The sequence below is a fragment of the Lepidochelys kempii genome, chromosome 16, assembly GCF_965140285.1.
Source record: "Lepidochelys kempii isolate rLepKem1 chromosome 16, rLepKem1.hap1, whole genome shotgun sequence".
Taxonomy (NCBI): Eukaryota; Metazoa; Chordata; order Testudines; family Cheloniidae; genus Lepidochelys; species Lepidochelys kempii.
The window spans coordinates 19,504,245-19,517,611 of NC_136395.1; the positions used below are offsets into that span (position 1 = coordinate 19,504,245).

General features: G+C 38.1%; 2 protein-coding genes across 14 annotated transcripts in view; one reads left to right on the top strand and one right to left on the bottom strand.

Annotated features, from left to right (window-relative positions):
* The window catches only part of GFI1B (growth factor independent 1B transcriptional repressor), a 528,613-nt gene that overhangs the window by 467,175 nt on the left and 48,071 nt on the right, over nt 1–13,367 (top strand). The window contains exon 1 of one of the 2 annotated variants that reach the window (XM_073313864.2): nt 94–97. The exons of the other annotated variant lie outside the window; for it this stretch is intronic. The gene's annotated coding sequence lies outside the window, so the exon portion shown is untranslated. Of the gene's footprint in view, nt 1–93; nt 98–13,367 lie in introns of those variants that run through there. 2 annotated transcript variants of the gene reach the window in all.
* The window catches only part of TSC1 (TSC complex subunit 1), a 58,497-nt gene that overhangs the window by 20,158 nt on the left and 24,972 nt on the right, over nt 1–13,367 (bottom strand). For 11 of the 12 annotated variants that reach the window (XM_073313823.2, XM_073313821.2, XM_073313822.2 and 8 more), the window contains 10 exons: nt 13,146–13,298; nt 11,595–11,739; nt 10,216–10,370; nt 9,786–9,859; nt 7,990–8,168; nt 7,287–7,402; nt 6,870–6,993; nt 6,200–6,312; nt 5,808–5,880; nt 4,251–4,352 (listed from right to left, as the gene is read on the bottom strand). In XM_073313823.2, the coding sequence (XP_073169924.1) occupies nt 4,251–4,352; nt 5,808–5,880; nt 6,200–6,312; nt 6,870–6,993; nt 7,287–7,402; nt 7,990–8,168; nt 9,786–9,859; nt 10,216–10,370; nt 11,595–11,739; nt 13,146–13,298 (1,234 nt within the window). The remainder of the gene's footprint in view (nt 1–4,250; nt 4,353–5,807; nt 5,881–6,199; nt 6,313–6,869; nt 6,994–7,286; nt 7,403–7,989; nt 8,169–9,785; nt 9,860–10,215; nt 10,371–11,594; nt 11,740–13,145; nt 13,299–13,367) is intronic. The other variant, XM_073313832.2, reaches the window with a different exon arrangement.

A 13,367-nucleotide genomic window follows, 5' to 3' on the forward strand; every position in this document is an offset into this window, starting at 1 on the left:
AGGAAAGGCAGTTAATAGGCAAAAAAGCTTTAAAAAAAATAAGTTTGGTGCTGTGTTAAGACAATCCACCTTTCACCCCCTATAGAACGCCCCCAAACCAACTCTGTGAACATTTAGACATCAGTTTACCTGGCACACACTCAGGCTTGCTCTTTGTAACCTGGGATACAAATCCTGTACACTTTCTTAATGTAAAATTAGAACAGGGTCCAATATCAAAACTGAGGGATGCAAATTAACTCATGGCTTTATGTCAGAGAGATGAATTTTTCAAAGTGTAATTTCAAAAGTGTAAAGTGAGTTCTTAAAACTTTGGGAAGATTTTTCACATTGAAATACACCAGACAAAGTATTTCGGAATATACACAATAGGATTTAAATTATTTACCACAATTAAGATAATACAAATAAGAGTAAGTTTTATTAAATTGGAAAAACTAGCTTGTGGGTAAAAAGCTAGAAATAAAGCAAATAAAATAAACCAGCCTTTCTATACAGGGTGAATAAAAACACCAACTAAGAAACATTTATGCTGATAATAGCTTATCCTAATTAGCCTCTTACAGTTTGTATGGCAACTTCCACCTTCTCTGTACGTACGTATATATATCTTTTTACTATATGTTCCATTCTATACAGCCGATGAAGTGAGCTGTAGCCCATGAAAGCTTATGCTCTAATAAATTTGTTAGTCTCTAAGGTGTCACAAATACTCCTGTTCTTTTTTCGGATACAGACTAACATGGCTGCTACTCTGAAACCTGTCATTTAAAAATTGAAGTTTTTAAAATTTCATTAAATACTTAAAATTTAATTTAAAATTGACAACTTCTTTTAAGGCCTAAACTTATTACAAATTACAATCATTTTAATCAAATACAAAAAATATTCAGCAGTTCATATTTGCTGCTAAGTTTTAGGAAGAAGTCAAACCACTGAATAATAGTGAAAGTCACTGGATAAACACTTGGAACCAGAGTTTGTGAAAGTGCTAAACCAGCTTTTGACAGCAGTAGCCTCTTTTGCAGGTGTAGAGAGAATCTTTTCTTCATTTCAGTTTTTCAGCTTCCAATCAATTTCTTAACACTGAAATGAACTAGTTGAATAAAGCAGGAAAGCTTGTTTTCCTCTTCCAATCTATGAATAAAAACTAGGTATGAAAAAACGAGATCTATTCATTCTAAAATCTTGAAAGACACTGACCAGAAATCATCAGTTCAATTCATTAACTAGAGATAATACTTCATTTAATAAAACCGTTAGTTTTAAATGCAAAGCATGTTTTGATAAGTTTTTTTTAAAATGTATCCAGCACATTTACGGTAGTTTTATTGAATAAAAAAAAAGTTATTTTTGTGCATTTTAACTGAATTTGAATTTCTATCCAAATAGCACTTTACACAAATCAAAAATAAAAAAAATAAGTTCAGTAAATAGACAATGGTGAACGATGCATTTCTCAACAATAAAAAATGTGAAAATTAAGAAACCAAATAGAGGTAAGTTAAGCTATTGTGACAGGGTCGGGCCAGATGGCTGTAGGAGAGTTACAGAAGGCAGATACATTAGCCTCAGGCTAAGTAGGTCCCTTTTCCCTGGGTCAGGTACCAGGGAAGGTTCCAGAACAATCAGGAACCTTCTGGAGATCATTAAGACAGGCTGATTAAAACACCTGCAGCCAATCAAGAAGCTGCTAGAATCAATTAAGGCAGGCTACTCAGGGCACCTGGGTTTTAAAAAGGAGCTCACTTCAGTTTGTGGTGTGCATGTGAGGAGCTGCGAGCAAGAGGCACTAGGAGCTGGGAGTGAGAACGCGGACTGTTGGAGGACTGAGGTGTACAAGCATTATCGGACACCAGGAGGAAGGTCCTATGGCGAGGATAAAGAAGGTGTTGGGAGGAGGCCATGGGGAAGTAGCCCAGGGAGTTGTAGCTGTTGCACAGCTGTTCCAGGAGGCACTTGTGACAGCTACATTTTCACAGGGCCCTGGGCTGGAACCCGGAGTAGAGGGCGGGCCCGGGTTCTCCCCAAATCCTCCCAACTCCTGGTCAGACACAGGAGGAGTCTACCTGGACTGTGGGTTCAGAAAAAAGGCCAAGCTGAGGGCTGCCGTGAAGCTCCAAGGCGAGCAAATCCGCCAATAAGTGCAAGACCCACCAAGGTAGAGCAGGAACTTTGTCACACTATATAATTGCTTAAATATAGGTATATAGATATATTGTATCCTCCTGGTTTTCAAAAAGCACCACTAAAGTCTGTGTAAAAAGACTATATTTAGTTACAAATCAACATGTTTTAATGGTCGCCAACCAATGAGAATCAACCTTTCATTAGGAAAGTAATTAAAAATATAAAGAATTATATATATCAATGTTTTCTGCTTGTTGAATTAAATCATGATCAAAACTGGTGATGTAAATCAATGCACTTTGTTTCTAGAGTTTTGGGGTTTTTTTATCTAATTCGAGTCCTTGTCAATTGAAGTTCCAAAGAAGAGTGATAAATTTGTAAATATATTGTTTAGTTTATCCATAGGAAAAAACGCCTCTGAATTAAAGAGTCACATACATCTGTAAGAAAAAGGGAGACTAACTATACTAAACATGGAAAAAGTGTTATATCGTCCCTTATAGTGCTAATATGAAGAAAATATTGAAGGACACCCTATCAACACAATGTGTGTTAAGACACTACTATGAAACTGACTACTGTCTCACTCAAATACTCAAAATAGGGTTTTAAGTGGTACATAAACCTTGCAATAGGCCTCTCCATAAGGGTGAATTTTCCACATAGCAAGTAGGGGGTCTATTTTTATACAAAAATCAAATATTTGCTTATCCTCCTATAAGTTTGTTTTTAGAAATTTTGACAGAGAGGAAATTGATTTTTCCTTTCTGCTAACTACTTCCTAGTATAGAGTTTGGATTTTTTACTTGTGGGGAAAGAAGGCTGTTGTGAATACTGGAAATAAGTACAGACTTTAGGATGGAATAATTTTTCAAAGGAATAGTTAAGGGTATTGCAACCATTTTTTTTTTTTTTTTAAATAATGGCTATCCCTGTTTATGTATCTAGAAAATACAGATATTATGCTGTTTTACAGAATATCAAAAAACTAACAGAACAGGGATGGAAAAAAGGAAAGTTAACCTGTAGATATTAAAAACTCTATAAAATTTTGGAAAAAAAATCTTAAGGGAGAGTGAAAAGAGATACTATAAGTGCCTGATCTAAAATCCACTGAAGTCAATGGAATCATTCTATTGACTTCAATAGACTTTGGCTCAGGCCCCAAATAAAGTCACTAGAAGAAAAGTCTAGAGCCGTGCCATCTAGCCTGGCATGCTAATTAAGGAACATTATAAAGTTTTATTTCAAAATTATCTTGACCAGAATATTTTATAAAGGGACTATGTAATCATCATGTATGTCAGGGATGGGTGCACAGAAGTAATTCATTCTTACAAAATGTAAATGATAATGTCCTAAAATTAAGATAGTTTGATCCTTGATTTTAAAATAAATAGATTTTCCACTTGCCTATAAATAGTAATTTTTTTTTTTAAAACCAGTGCAAAAAAAGAGTCCACAGAGTTAACTCGGGACTTACTGATTGTCTCAAAGTCAGAAATTCTTCCCAGATTAAAAAGAGGAAATACAGCCTTAACACTAGTCATGTAAAGAAGGGTTTACTATTATTTATGTATTACACTTACTTCTGAAATAATCCGATTTTTACATTGATACATATGTAAACGATAAGGATCGCTACGAGGACTGTTGCATAAAAGGAGGAGGTTTCAAAAATAGAACATTTAAATGGACCAGGAAGACAAAGCCAATAGGGGGGGTTACAACAATTAAGCAGGGCAGTGTGGCTCAGTATACCTTGACAGGAACAACTTCTTTCAGAAATTAAGGATATTTCCTTCTCATCAGAAATATGTGCAGAGTTGCTGCATATTGAATATGAAGTCTCTTGATTTACAGGGGAAGAGTTGATAAGAAGCAAGGTGAAATTAACTAACTATACATTTATGCCACTTTTGGAATACTTATCAAGAAGCAGCTGGTATCCCCGATAGGTTCCCTGAATCCACACATTTTCTTCTGGCTGCAGTAATAACTAATACTCATTTATAACTGGCTTGATAAAATTAGAAAGTCTGCATCGTCAAACTCAGTACCATACTAGCTCGAGGTCTAAATGCATATAAAACCTACATAAGAATACCAACAGACATTACCTTCTTCTCTGTCCTTCTCAACACTATCTTCATCAGAGGCCAGGCAACCTAAAAATTCTGGAAGATCACTTAAATTTACAGAACTTTTACTGCCAGGCACTTCTGAAGAAAAAAAAACAAAAATTAATTGTACAGGTGCTATATGTCATCATAAGACTTAACAATATGATATCTTCCACTTCTGCTGAAATAATCTTCAAACAACATTCTCCATCCCTCTAGATCCTCCCCAAAACAGGAGCGTACCCCATTTCTGCTCCACCCGCAAATCAAAGAGTCCTGAAGTGTTAGGTCACTGGTCCCTCCAGAGACAGCCAATGTGATATTGAAATGACAAGAAGTGTTACTGCAGAGTGAGATGAGGTAGTCTCCTCCACAGAAGAGAAGTACGTTGTCTGCAGTTCTCCTACCCACGAAAAGGAAGGACAAAGCTTACGTCTCAAATATGTTTGCACTGCTAGATTTCCAGGCCAGATCTAAACTCCCTTTAAAACACTCATCTTGCTCCAATAAACAGTACTTACCTACAAAAAAAGCTTAACCGAATGAATGCAGTATAAACTAAACCATGTGTGACTGAATAACAGATCAAAAGTCTGAGACAGATGATAGAGAGGCACATACTAAGCAATGCAGGGACAGAAACCTTAGGTTCGCAGCTCAGTCACAAGCTGTGAATCCAATGGAAAGTCTAGCACAAATGCCAAATACCAGAAAGTTCAGATACCAGTGTTGCAAGACAACTCCACTGTGGAAAGCTAGTTTTAAATTCCAGCATCTTCTCCACCCTGAAAACATTTCTACAGCAATTCTTTAACATCCTAAGTGTGGTGCCATCAAAGTCCTTTCCCACCCCTTCCAGAGATGTGTGGCTGTGGGATAGAGGGAAGAGGAAATGGCAAATACAGATTCCTTTTCCAGTAAGATACACTTTTCTCTCAAACATTCTCTATAGATTTTACTACTCCACAAGTAACTAGAAAGGGTTCTCTCAAATGCAGTGATATAGTAACACTGCAGGAGCATGAAAAAATACCAAGTTCTGCTTCCAGAAGCATTTGAGGGGAAAGAGTCTATACTGAACTGCTGACGCAGTGAAGGAACACACCTGGGCAGTCTTATAGATGCATAACACTGCAAGTCCTTTTGAAGTTGAGGAATCTAAACATAAGAGAGCTTCCAAAGATCATCCTCAAAGCTTGAACTTCTCCTTTTTAATCTTTTGCAACCTTCACTTTAGTTCTGTGTTCCAAACATTAAATATTTAAATTGTGGAACACTGGGGTGGGGATGAGGGGCAGCTAAGAAGGCAGTCCATGCAAAGTATTTCTGGAGATGAATAGTTAACAGAAAACAAATAAAAAGTTTTTATCATGTGAAGTTAAGCTGAATCGTAGTGCTAGAGTGGGATTCTGGAACCACTATGGAATGGATGGGGAAAAAAAATGGAGAAAGGGCAAGGGAGAAGTCTTTCGTAACTGGAAACATTTATCCACAAATGAGATCACTGCTTTGGGGTAAGACTATTGAGAGCTGGGAGAAGAGGATGTAGTTTACCCAATGCTTTCTCGCTGTTTATGACATTTTGCTGTCGGGACAGCGAAGGCCTCCCGGGATCCGGTTTGTCCTCCTGGAAGAAAATAAGGATTCTTTGCAACAGACATCTATCATAAAGCAGCCTCTAGTACATGTTCAGTGAGAGGGAATTTTTCCAGACAGATGACTTTAAGTGGTAAATTGATAAAGGACTTCGGAGACAGGCTAACCCAAATATAAATTGCCTGAAGTTACAGGCAATTTGTTAGTTTGTGTTAAGGCCCAAACTATGTTTTCATAATTAAATACTTTTGATTTACACACAGACAACCATGAGTGAAAAACAGGTTCTCATGAAAAGTTAACCCAAAGACTGAAGCCAGCTTTGCCTGCAAGTTACATTTTGTCTTTACCTTCTTGAGAGGTGTGGCAGCAGCTGGAGGGAGTGAAACGTGCACAAAGTCATCTGAAATGCAGGGTGGAGGAGGGGAGGTGGCTGGTGTTCCTAGTGGGGTTCCTTTTCCACCTGCTCAAAAGGCAAAGAAAAGGTTAATCACCATTAAAACTCCATATCCTTCTTATTTGAGTTAATTTCACATTCATAAAGTTCAAGTAATACACACTTCAAATGATTTGCCATTCAAACCTCACAATTTTCAGTTTCATATGGGACATCCAGTTTTCAAACTTTGGTACTTAATTCGGGGTACCCAGTTCTCTGTATCAGTGTTCACAGTAGAACTTAGCTGTGTAAATGAGTACTTGGATGTCTAAATGCTGATTTGGAGAACTCAAATGCAGAATTGGCAGTTCCCATTTAAGACGGCCATTCAAAAAATTGTATGCTCCATTCAAGTGTAGAGTAATGATATAGCTAAAGACATCAAAACTTACAAACAGCAAACTACATAAGAGAATTTTTAGGGGAAAAGCAGTTTAAAGAAGTTCCAAATACACTTAGATTCACCTTTAAAGAGCCTGTATGCAACCCTAAGTATCTACACAGATATTTTTAACAAAGTATCACTTCTAGACCAAGTTAAAAAACCCATTAAAATACTAACTCTGAAATGCAGTACATACCAGGTGTGCTAAAATATTTGCTATAAGGCTGTGATGAAGTTTGTGAGGACTCTGACGAGACAATTCCTGGAGAGGTTGGTGGAGTGGTCATACCACAAACTGCAGAGGGGCTCCAGATGGTAACCTGACTCACAATATAAGCAAATCAATTAGGCATATGTAATAAAAACCTAAATGAAATACACACATTCTGGCCAATGCCAAATGTCAAAAACAAAAAGGTATAAATGAGGATTACATTTAATTCTTTACTATATTAGGTACAGAAGTTATACTAGGAAGCTGCAATGCTTGCTCAACTGAAAGAAAATGCACTTATTTCTAAAATATCCAAATCCAATGAAAAAGCCAATTTAAGAACTGAAGAGTGAACATCTTTGTAATAAGAAGCTGGTATGCCATGGTTAGGTGCATTACCTGCTGTGGCTCAGTTGACAGCCGCGAAGACTGTGGGCTCAGAATCGGAGGTAGCTGCCCTTGCATTTGTAATAGGGTTAGCCTAGGAGTGGAATAAGGGGTAGAAGTGGAAGTCCCTGGAGTTTAAAAAAAAAAAAAAAGAAAAGAAAAGGAACATTCATGTTAGTTTATCAAATCTTATTTAGGTCTTGATGGTCCTTCTTGCAGATATTTAAGTTTTTATTTAAAAAAAATCAAATCCACTCATCCGTTCTTATACACAATCTGGCTATTGGAGAGCAGATTTATCCCTTTCCATCCATGCAAAATATATAACACCACTAATTTTAAGTGGCTAATGATTTTTTCAGTATTTGAGCGTGCAACCTTAAAGAGGCCTAATTCTCAAAGTGCTGAACACTTGACCAGCTAATCACTACTGTCAATTCTGAGTATATGACAGACAAGGCAACAGGAATTGTCTTAGCTCATCCTTCAAGGAAAAAGGACACAGCTTTGTGACATTGCTAGAGAACAGTAATATCAGGACTTCATACGCATGTACAGAAGGGGGTGGGGGGGAGAGACAAAGACAGAATGTTCTTTTTGCGAAAGTCGCCTTGCAGAACTGAACTCTAAGGAGGGTATAATAGTAAGAACTGATTTTTTTGTAACATAGCTGGTCTGCTTCCAATGGATATTAAAAGTGCCAATCAGCTCTTACCGTAGCTGCTGTGTGTGTCAATGTAAGGACTGGCATTGGGGTCAGTTTGACGGGGCTGCAAGCATATGCTGACTGGCTGTGACACAGAATAATAGCGGTCTTCATATGAGGCTTCTTTTGCGTCCAGGGAAATTTTGGCACATTCTATCACAACATCATGAGTTTCTAGTCTTTTCCACCTGCAGATAGTTTTTGGAGCCAAAAGAATAAGTTAGTCTTAAATAAGCTAATTATGATTCTAAATCAAGGTTCCTGGACATATTAGGAACTGGTTTGTCGGATGGCTCATTTGTGTTCCTGCCAGCTTTGCATGATCCCATCTGAAACACGACTGAGGCACCATACAAGTGCCTTGCAACATTTTAGACAGTTTACAAAGAAATTGCACCTAGATGACTCATAAGAGGTGACTCCAATTTGGAAACATAACCGCTTTGAAATAGATCTATTTGAACCAAGCAGAGTCTTCTGTGGAGCACTCTGGAAAGGAGGAAAAGCATACAAAGGCTTGAATGGTCCTGAGCTTCAATACATGGAGAGATCAGATCAGCTACCCTCAGATGTTGGGAGTCCAAATTTAGACAAACGAGCAGTGCAGAATCTGAAACTATTTTGCAAATTGCTATCTGGTACACCAACTAAGGAGTTTTACTTGTTTTAAGTTTTGGGCACAAATATTATATTTGTTTCTTTCACTCTGTACACCTCTTCTCTGTATAACTGAGTAACTAAACTCAGCAGTCAAATTAGAACAGACCAAGACCTCAGAGGATGGAAGTTCATTGCATGTTAAAGTATAGTAAGAAAAAATGGGAAGTTATCCATTTAGAAGCTGCTTTGCTTTTGGCCATAAGATAACATTTGAAGTAAGATAGTTTATGCAAGATACTAACCCAAAGGGCTTTAACTGACAATTCTGTGCCAATCTAACTCTTCAGAGGTGTTGCCCTGCCCCCACCCCAAAATGCAGCTGGGAGAAGCCTGCAAAATTGATCATTGTGATAGTCAATGGGTTCCCATTTAGTAGTGTTTTCCTAGTGACTCAAAGCAGGGGAAGAGCACTATTGTGCAGGAACAAGAATCAATTTCTCCTCTTCAGTTGCTGGGCCTGTGGAGACAAGAGAAAAGCAGCAAGTGGTGCTGCTGCAGGCAAATGGGCCTATTTCTAAAAGTTAGTACAGCTGAGGCCACATAAAGACACACCTGTTAAAAGAATTGATCTGTTAACCGAATCGAATTTTCTAGGCACCAGATCAGATACACTGAAGCCATTTTAAATACTTAAATTCTATTAAGCACTTCTAATGAGCCAAAGGTAAAAAAACACAATATTAAAACTTGACCCAGTGAAACAGATATGGGTAGCTTATGTCAAATCAAAATGCACATAATGAGCCTGCAGATTCCTCTTTATTTTGTTAAGAAAAATGAGCAAATTAGTTGTCGATAACATTGTTACATCACAGTAGTACTAACTGGTTTCTTCCATAACTAAAATATCTTCCTCAGGTATTGTAATTATCCACCCACCAGACACAAAATGAAGTTCAACCCCCAAACAAACAACTGGTAAATGACCTATTCCAACAATTTTTGTGTCCCCACCCCCAACTGAAAGCTAGGATGCAGAAACCTTATGATTTATCTGGGGTACCTTAGAATATTGATTGCAGAGTATCACTGGCATAGGACTTTTCTGTTGGCAGGCACAAATTTCTGTTGTGAGCCTCCTGAAAAAGACCATCTAAAGACTGCTCATTCACAGCCTTTCCTAATAGAGGAGTGAATTTATATACCTTCGTGGGTCCAGTTCATGGTCCTTGGATCCAGTCACTAATTCTGGATGAATTCGTACATGTTCCATCATTGGCTGGAAAAGTGGGGGCAAAACACAGAAATATGTATTTAGTGCTTCTGAAAAAGCTTCGTACCATATTCAACTCCAAAAATGGAGCAACAACAAGTAGTTGAAATAGGCAAGGGCTAAAAGTTTAGAGGACAGTTACACAAGTGTGACAGCTAGATTAATTTTTCAGACTTGCTTGTATTTAGAAAGCTGTTTTTGCTTCCACTAAGGGTTCATTCTGCCAGTAATCTGTCATGATCCCATTTCACTGCACAGTACTCAATCCAATTATATCAATGCAGTAACTCTGGCAGATAACTACAGTCTTGCAGCTATAAACTACACCTTCTTAGCTGATATGAACATAAGCCATATTTTACCTTGACCACCTCTTCAAAAGTCTCCAAGTTTTCCTTCATACTGTAGTGAGAGCGCAGAAAGGAGACAAAGTTGCAAGGATACATTCCATAAAGGCGGTGAAAGAGTGCATAAACACTGGCATGGAGATGGACGAGATAGATCTCTGCCACATGACCTGGGGGAAATAGTTAGAGCCTTTTTACATGATGGAATTGGAGGAGAGAAAGAAGAGAAATTGTGCTGATGAGATCAAAGAAATTGAGCGTCAGAAGTTAAGAGATAGTGCTTTAAGAATGTCTGTTCTGATTCAAGACAAATGACAGTTTGGAAGTACAATAGCCTAGCAATGCTTAACACTATCATCTGTGTGAAAGGAGAGGCCGCACTTGCATGTCACAAGTGTCAATCAGCTCTGAACTAAAAAGTAAAATCAGGAATGGAGTATTCATTCAGGCTGTCTTTTATCCTGTGTTTGTATAGTACCTAAGGTCCACAGCTAGGAAGCCTACATGCTACAGCAATACACATAATAAATCCTTAAAACAAAGCGCTTTCTATTCAGATTGGCTCCTTTGCAGAAGAGTTATTTTTTCAACCATCATAGCTTGCATGACTGACTGAACACTAAGCAAATCAATAAGGATACCCCTTTCCGCTCAAAGTCAAATAAAAATCCGATAACCACAGGGAAAAAAGTATCACAAGTTTGAATTGTGTAACTACTGGCTTGTCTTTCTGGCCTGTAGATGCAGCTATGATATTAGTCAATATCAAAATAGCCTTCTAAATCACCCCTCTATATACTCAACTATGGCGTTTGTTCACAGGGTCACACAGACAGAAGACATACAATTTCTAGAATAGTGCCCCAAAATGGCGTATGGATTGTCAGAATGGACTAAGACCAATCAATGTTAAAATGAAAAGTCTAATACTAATAGCACTTTAGTGGTTACTGGTTCAGAAGCATTGTCAGAAATTCCTACATCCATAGTTAACACTCATAACTGAGAGCCTCCAAACTAGCACCTGGTTCAAGCTAGTTGTTTTCTCTCACCTTTCCATCTACTAGACCTAACTATCCATCCACATCCTTAGAGCTCTAAGGGTTGCATTCCTGCCATGTAGTGGCAGAAACAGCACTACTGATCTTAAAGCATCACAGAATCCCTCATTTCAGAGTGTTGTACCAATAAGCACCATGGTGCAAGAGCAACATCCAGACATTAGCTGTCAAAGAAAAGAAACAGCTTTGAGTTTAGTATCTAATTTTCCCCATTTAACTAACCCCAGGAGTCAGAACTGCAGCCCACCGCTAGTCTCCCAAGATAAAGTGCTCGCCAGCAGTCAGAGAAATGGTGCTACTGAATCATACTTGCAACAAAGTCAGATCTCTCACCTGGATTCTTCAAGCACCAGGATGAGAGACGGCCAAATATACCAAAGAAATCATGAAGGTACATTTTGCCTGACTGTGGAATCATTGGCAGCATGGTTATTAACACTAGGACACCAGTGGTGAGTACTACAACATCTGTGTCAGTCTGCAATGAAGAAAAGTCGTATTAGTCAGAATTCAAATGGAAAAGCTTCATTTTTTCCTGACGCAGCACTGGTACACAATGGACATCACATAGTTAGGCATCCTTAAAGTAAGGACCCTTATCAGGTTGTAATCTAAACCAACCAAACCTTGACTCACTCTCACACCTGCCCTTTAATCTTGCAGATCCCCAAGAGAAAGTCAGGGATTCAGCTACCATTCTGTCTTCCAACCACTGACCTGCTGCCTAAGAATTCGTTAACTTTCTTCAAAGGCAGTCTTTATACCAGTTCCTTATCTGAATGGAGAGAACCACTACTGGTATACCTACCTCTGCCTGTCTAGAGCTAAACATGCTCTGCCTCCAGAGCCCAAGAGATTTGAAATTTGATCTGGGTACCCCACATGCCTGGCAGAGGACTAAAACTAGGCCCCAGCTGTCCTCATGTTAACATCTCTTACATGCATACAAGCCTCTTTCTGTACAGCCACACAAGTTAAATAGTATACCTGTTATAGTAACAAGGCCAAAAACATGATAAATATGAAACCATTTGGACCAGAGCATAATAATCTGTATCTTGAGTTTAGAGCTTTAGTATTAAAACTTGAGGTTAGCTACAACCAGTTTGTCAGATTGCTGAAATACAGACCAAAAAACTGAGCACTGCTGAAACAAAACACTTATGTTAGCTGAAGGCACTGTTGCATGATAAATCTAAGGTAGCTGAAGAGGTCCCAAACTGTAAATTCTGTCTGCCCGATGCCTCCAATTTAAAAGAAAAAAATAAACAAAACTTTATGAATAGTGACTCTACTAATGCTAATCTACTATAACTAATTATGCAAATTTCGGTACCTTGTATTCATGTATCTTTGCAAACTTCAATCTATTCTCATAACTCGCATGTGAGATACACACAGAGTATATAAATTACTACTCATTTATCAGATGGGGAAATAAAAGTACAGGACGGTCAAGTGTCTGGCACGTTCTCTCAGCAAGTTAGGGGCACAGGAAGGAAAAGAAACCAGGAGTCTTGACTTGCAGTCTTCCTGCTAATCACAAAACATTGTTTTCTCCCTATATTAACTTAGTATCTTAACTTTTTACATGTTTTCATAAAGCAAAGGATACAAAGTTGTACAATTTAGGAAAATTCAGTGTTTATAAAACAAGAATCATTCAGACCTAGGATTATCAGTGATCCACAGAACATCTACCACATGGGAAGTGTCAGTGTAAGCTTCCTCCACCAGTGTGCTTCAATGGAAATAGAGAATGTACTCACTATTTTTCAAAATTTTCCTTTCCCCTAACCAATTCATGCAAATGGCACCCAGATATTACAGCAAGGGCCCCTTATAATACATATAATAAATACTCAGTGTTGACATAGTTCTTACCTTAAGACACTTAAGTAAGGAAAGCAGGAGAGGTGCTTGAGAAAGTTTATGTTTCCAAGATGGCTGTCGTCTTATCACATGACCCAGCAGTGAGAGAGTATGTAAACGGGTAGCAGCTTTGCCCATATATTCATTAATTTTGTCCAGTAGGTGCTGAAACCAAATTTGGGGGAGGAGGCGGAGGAGTAGAAAATGAAATGAAATGTTACAAAATATTTACAG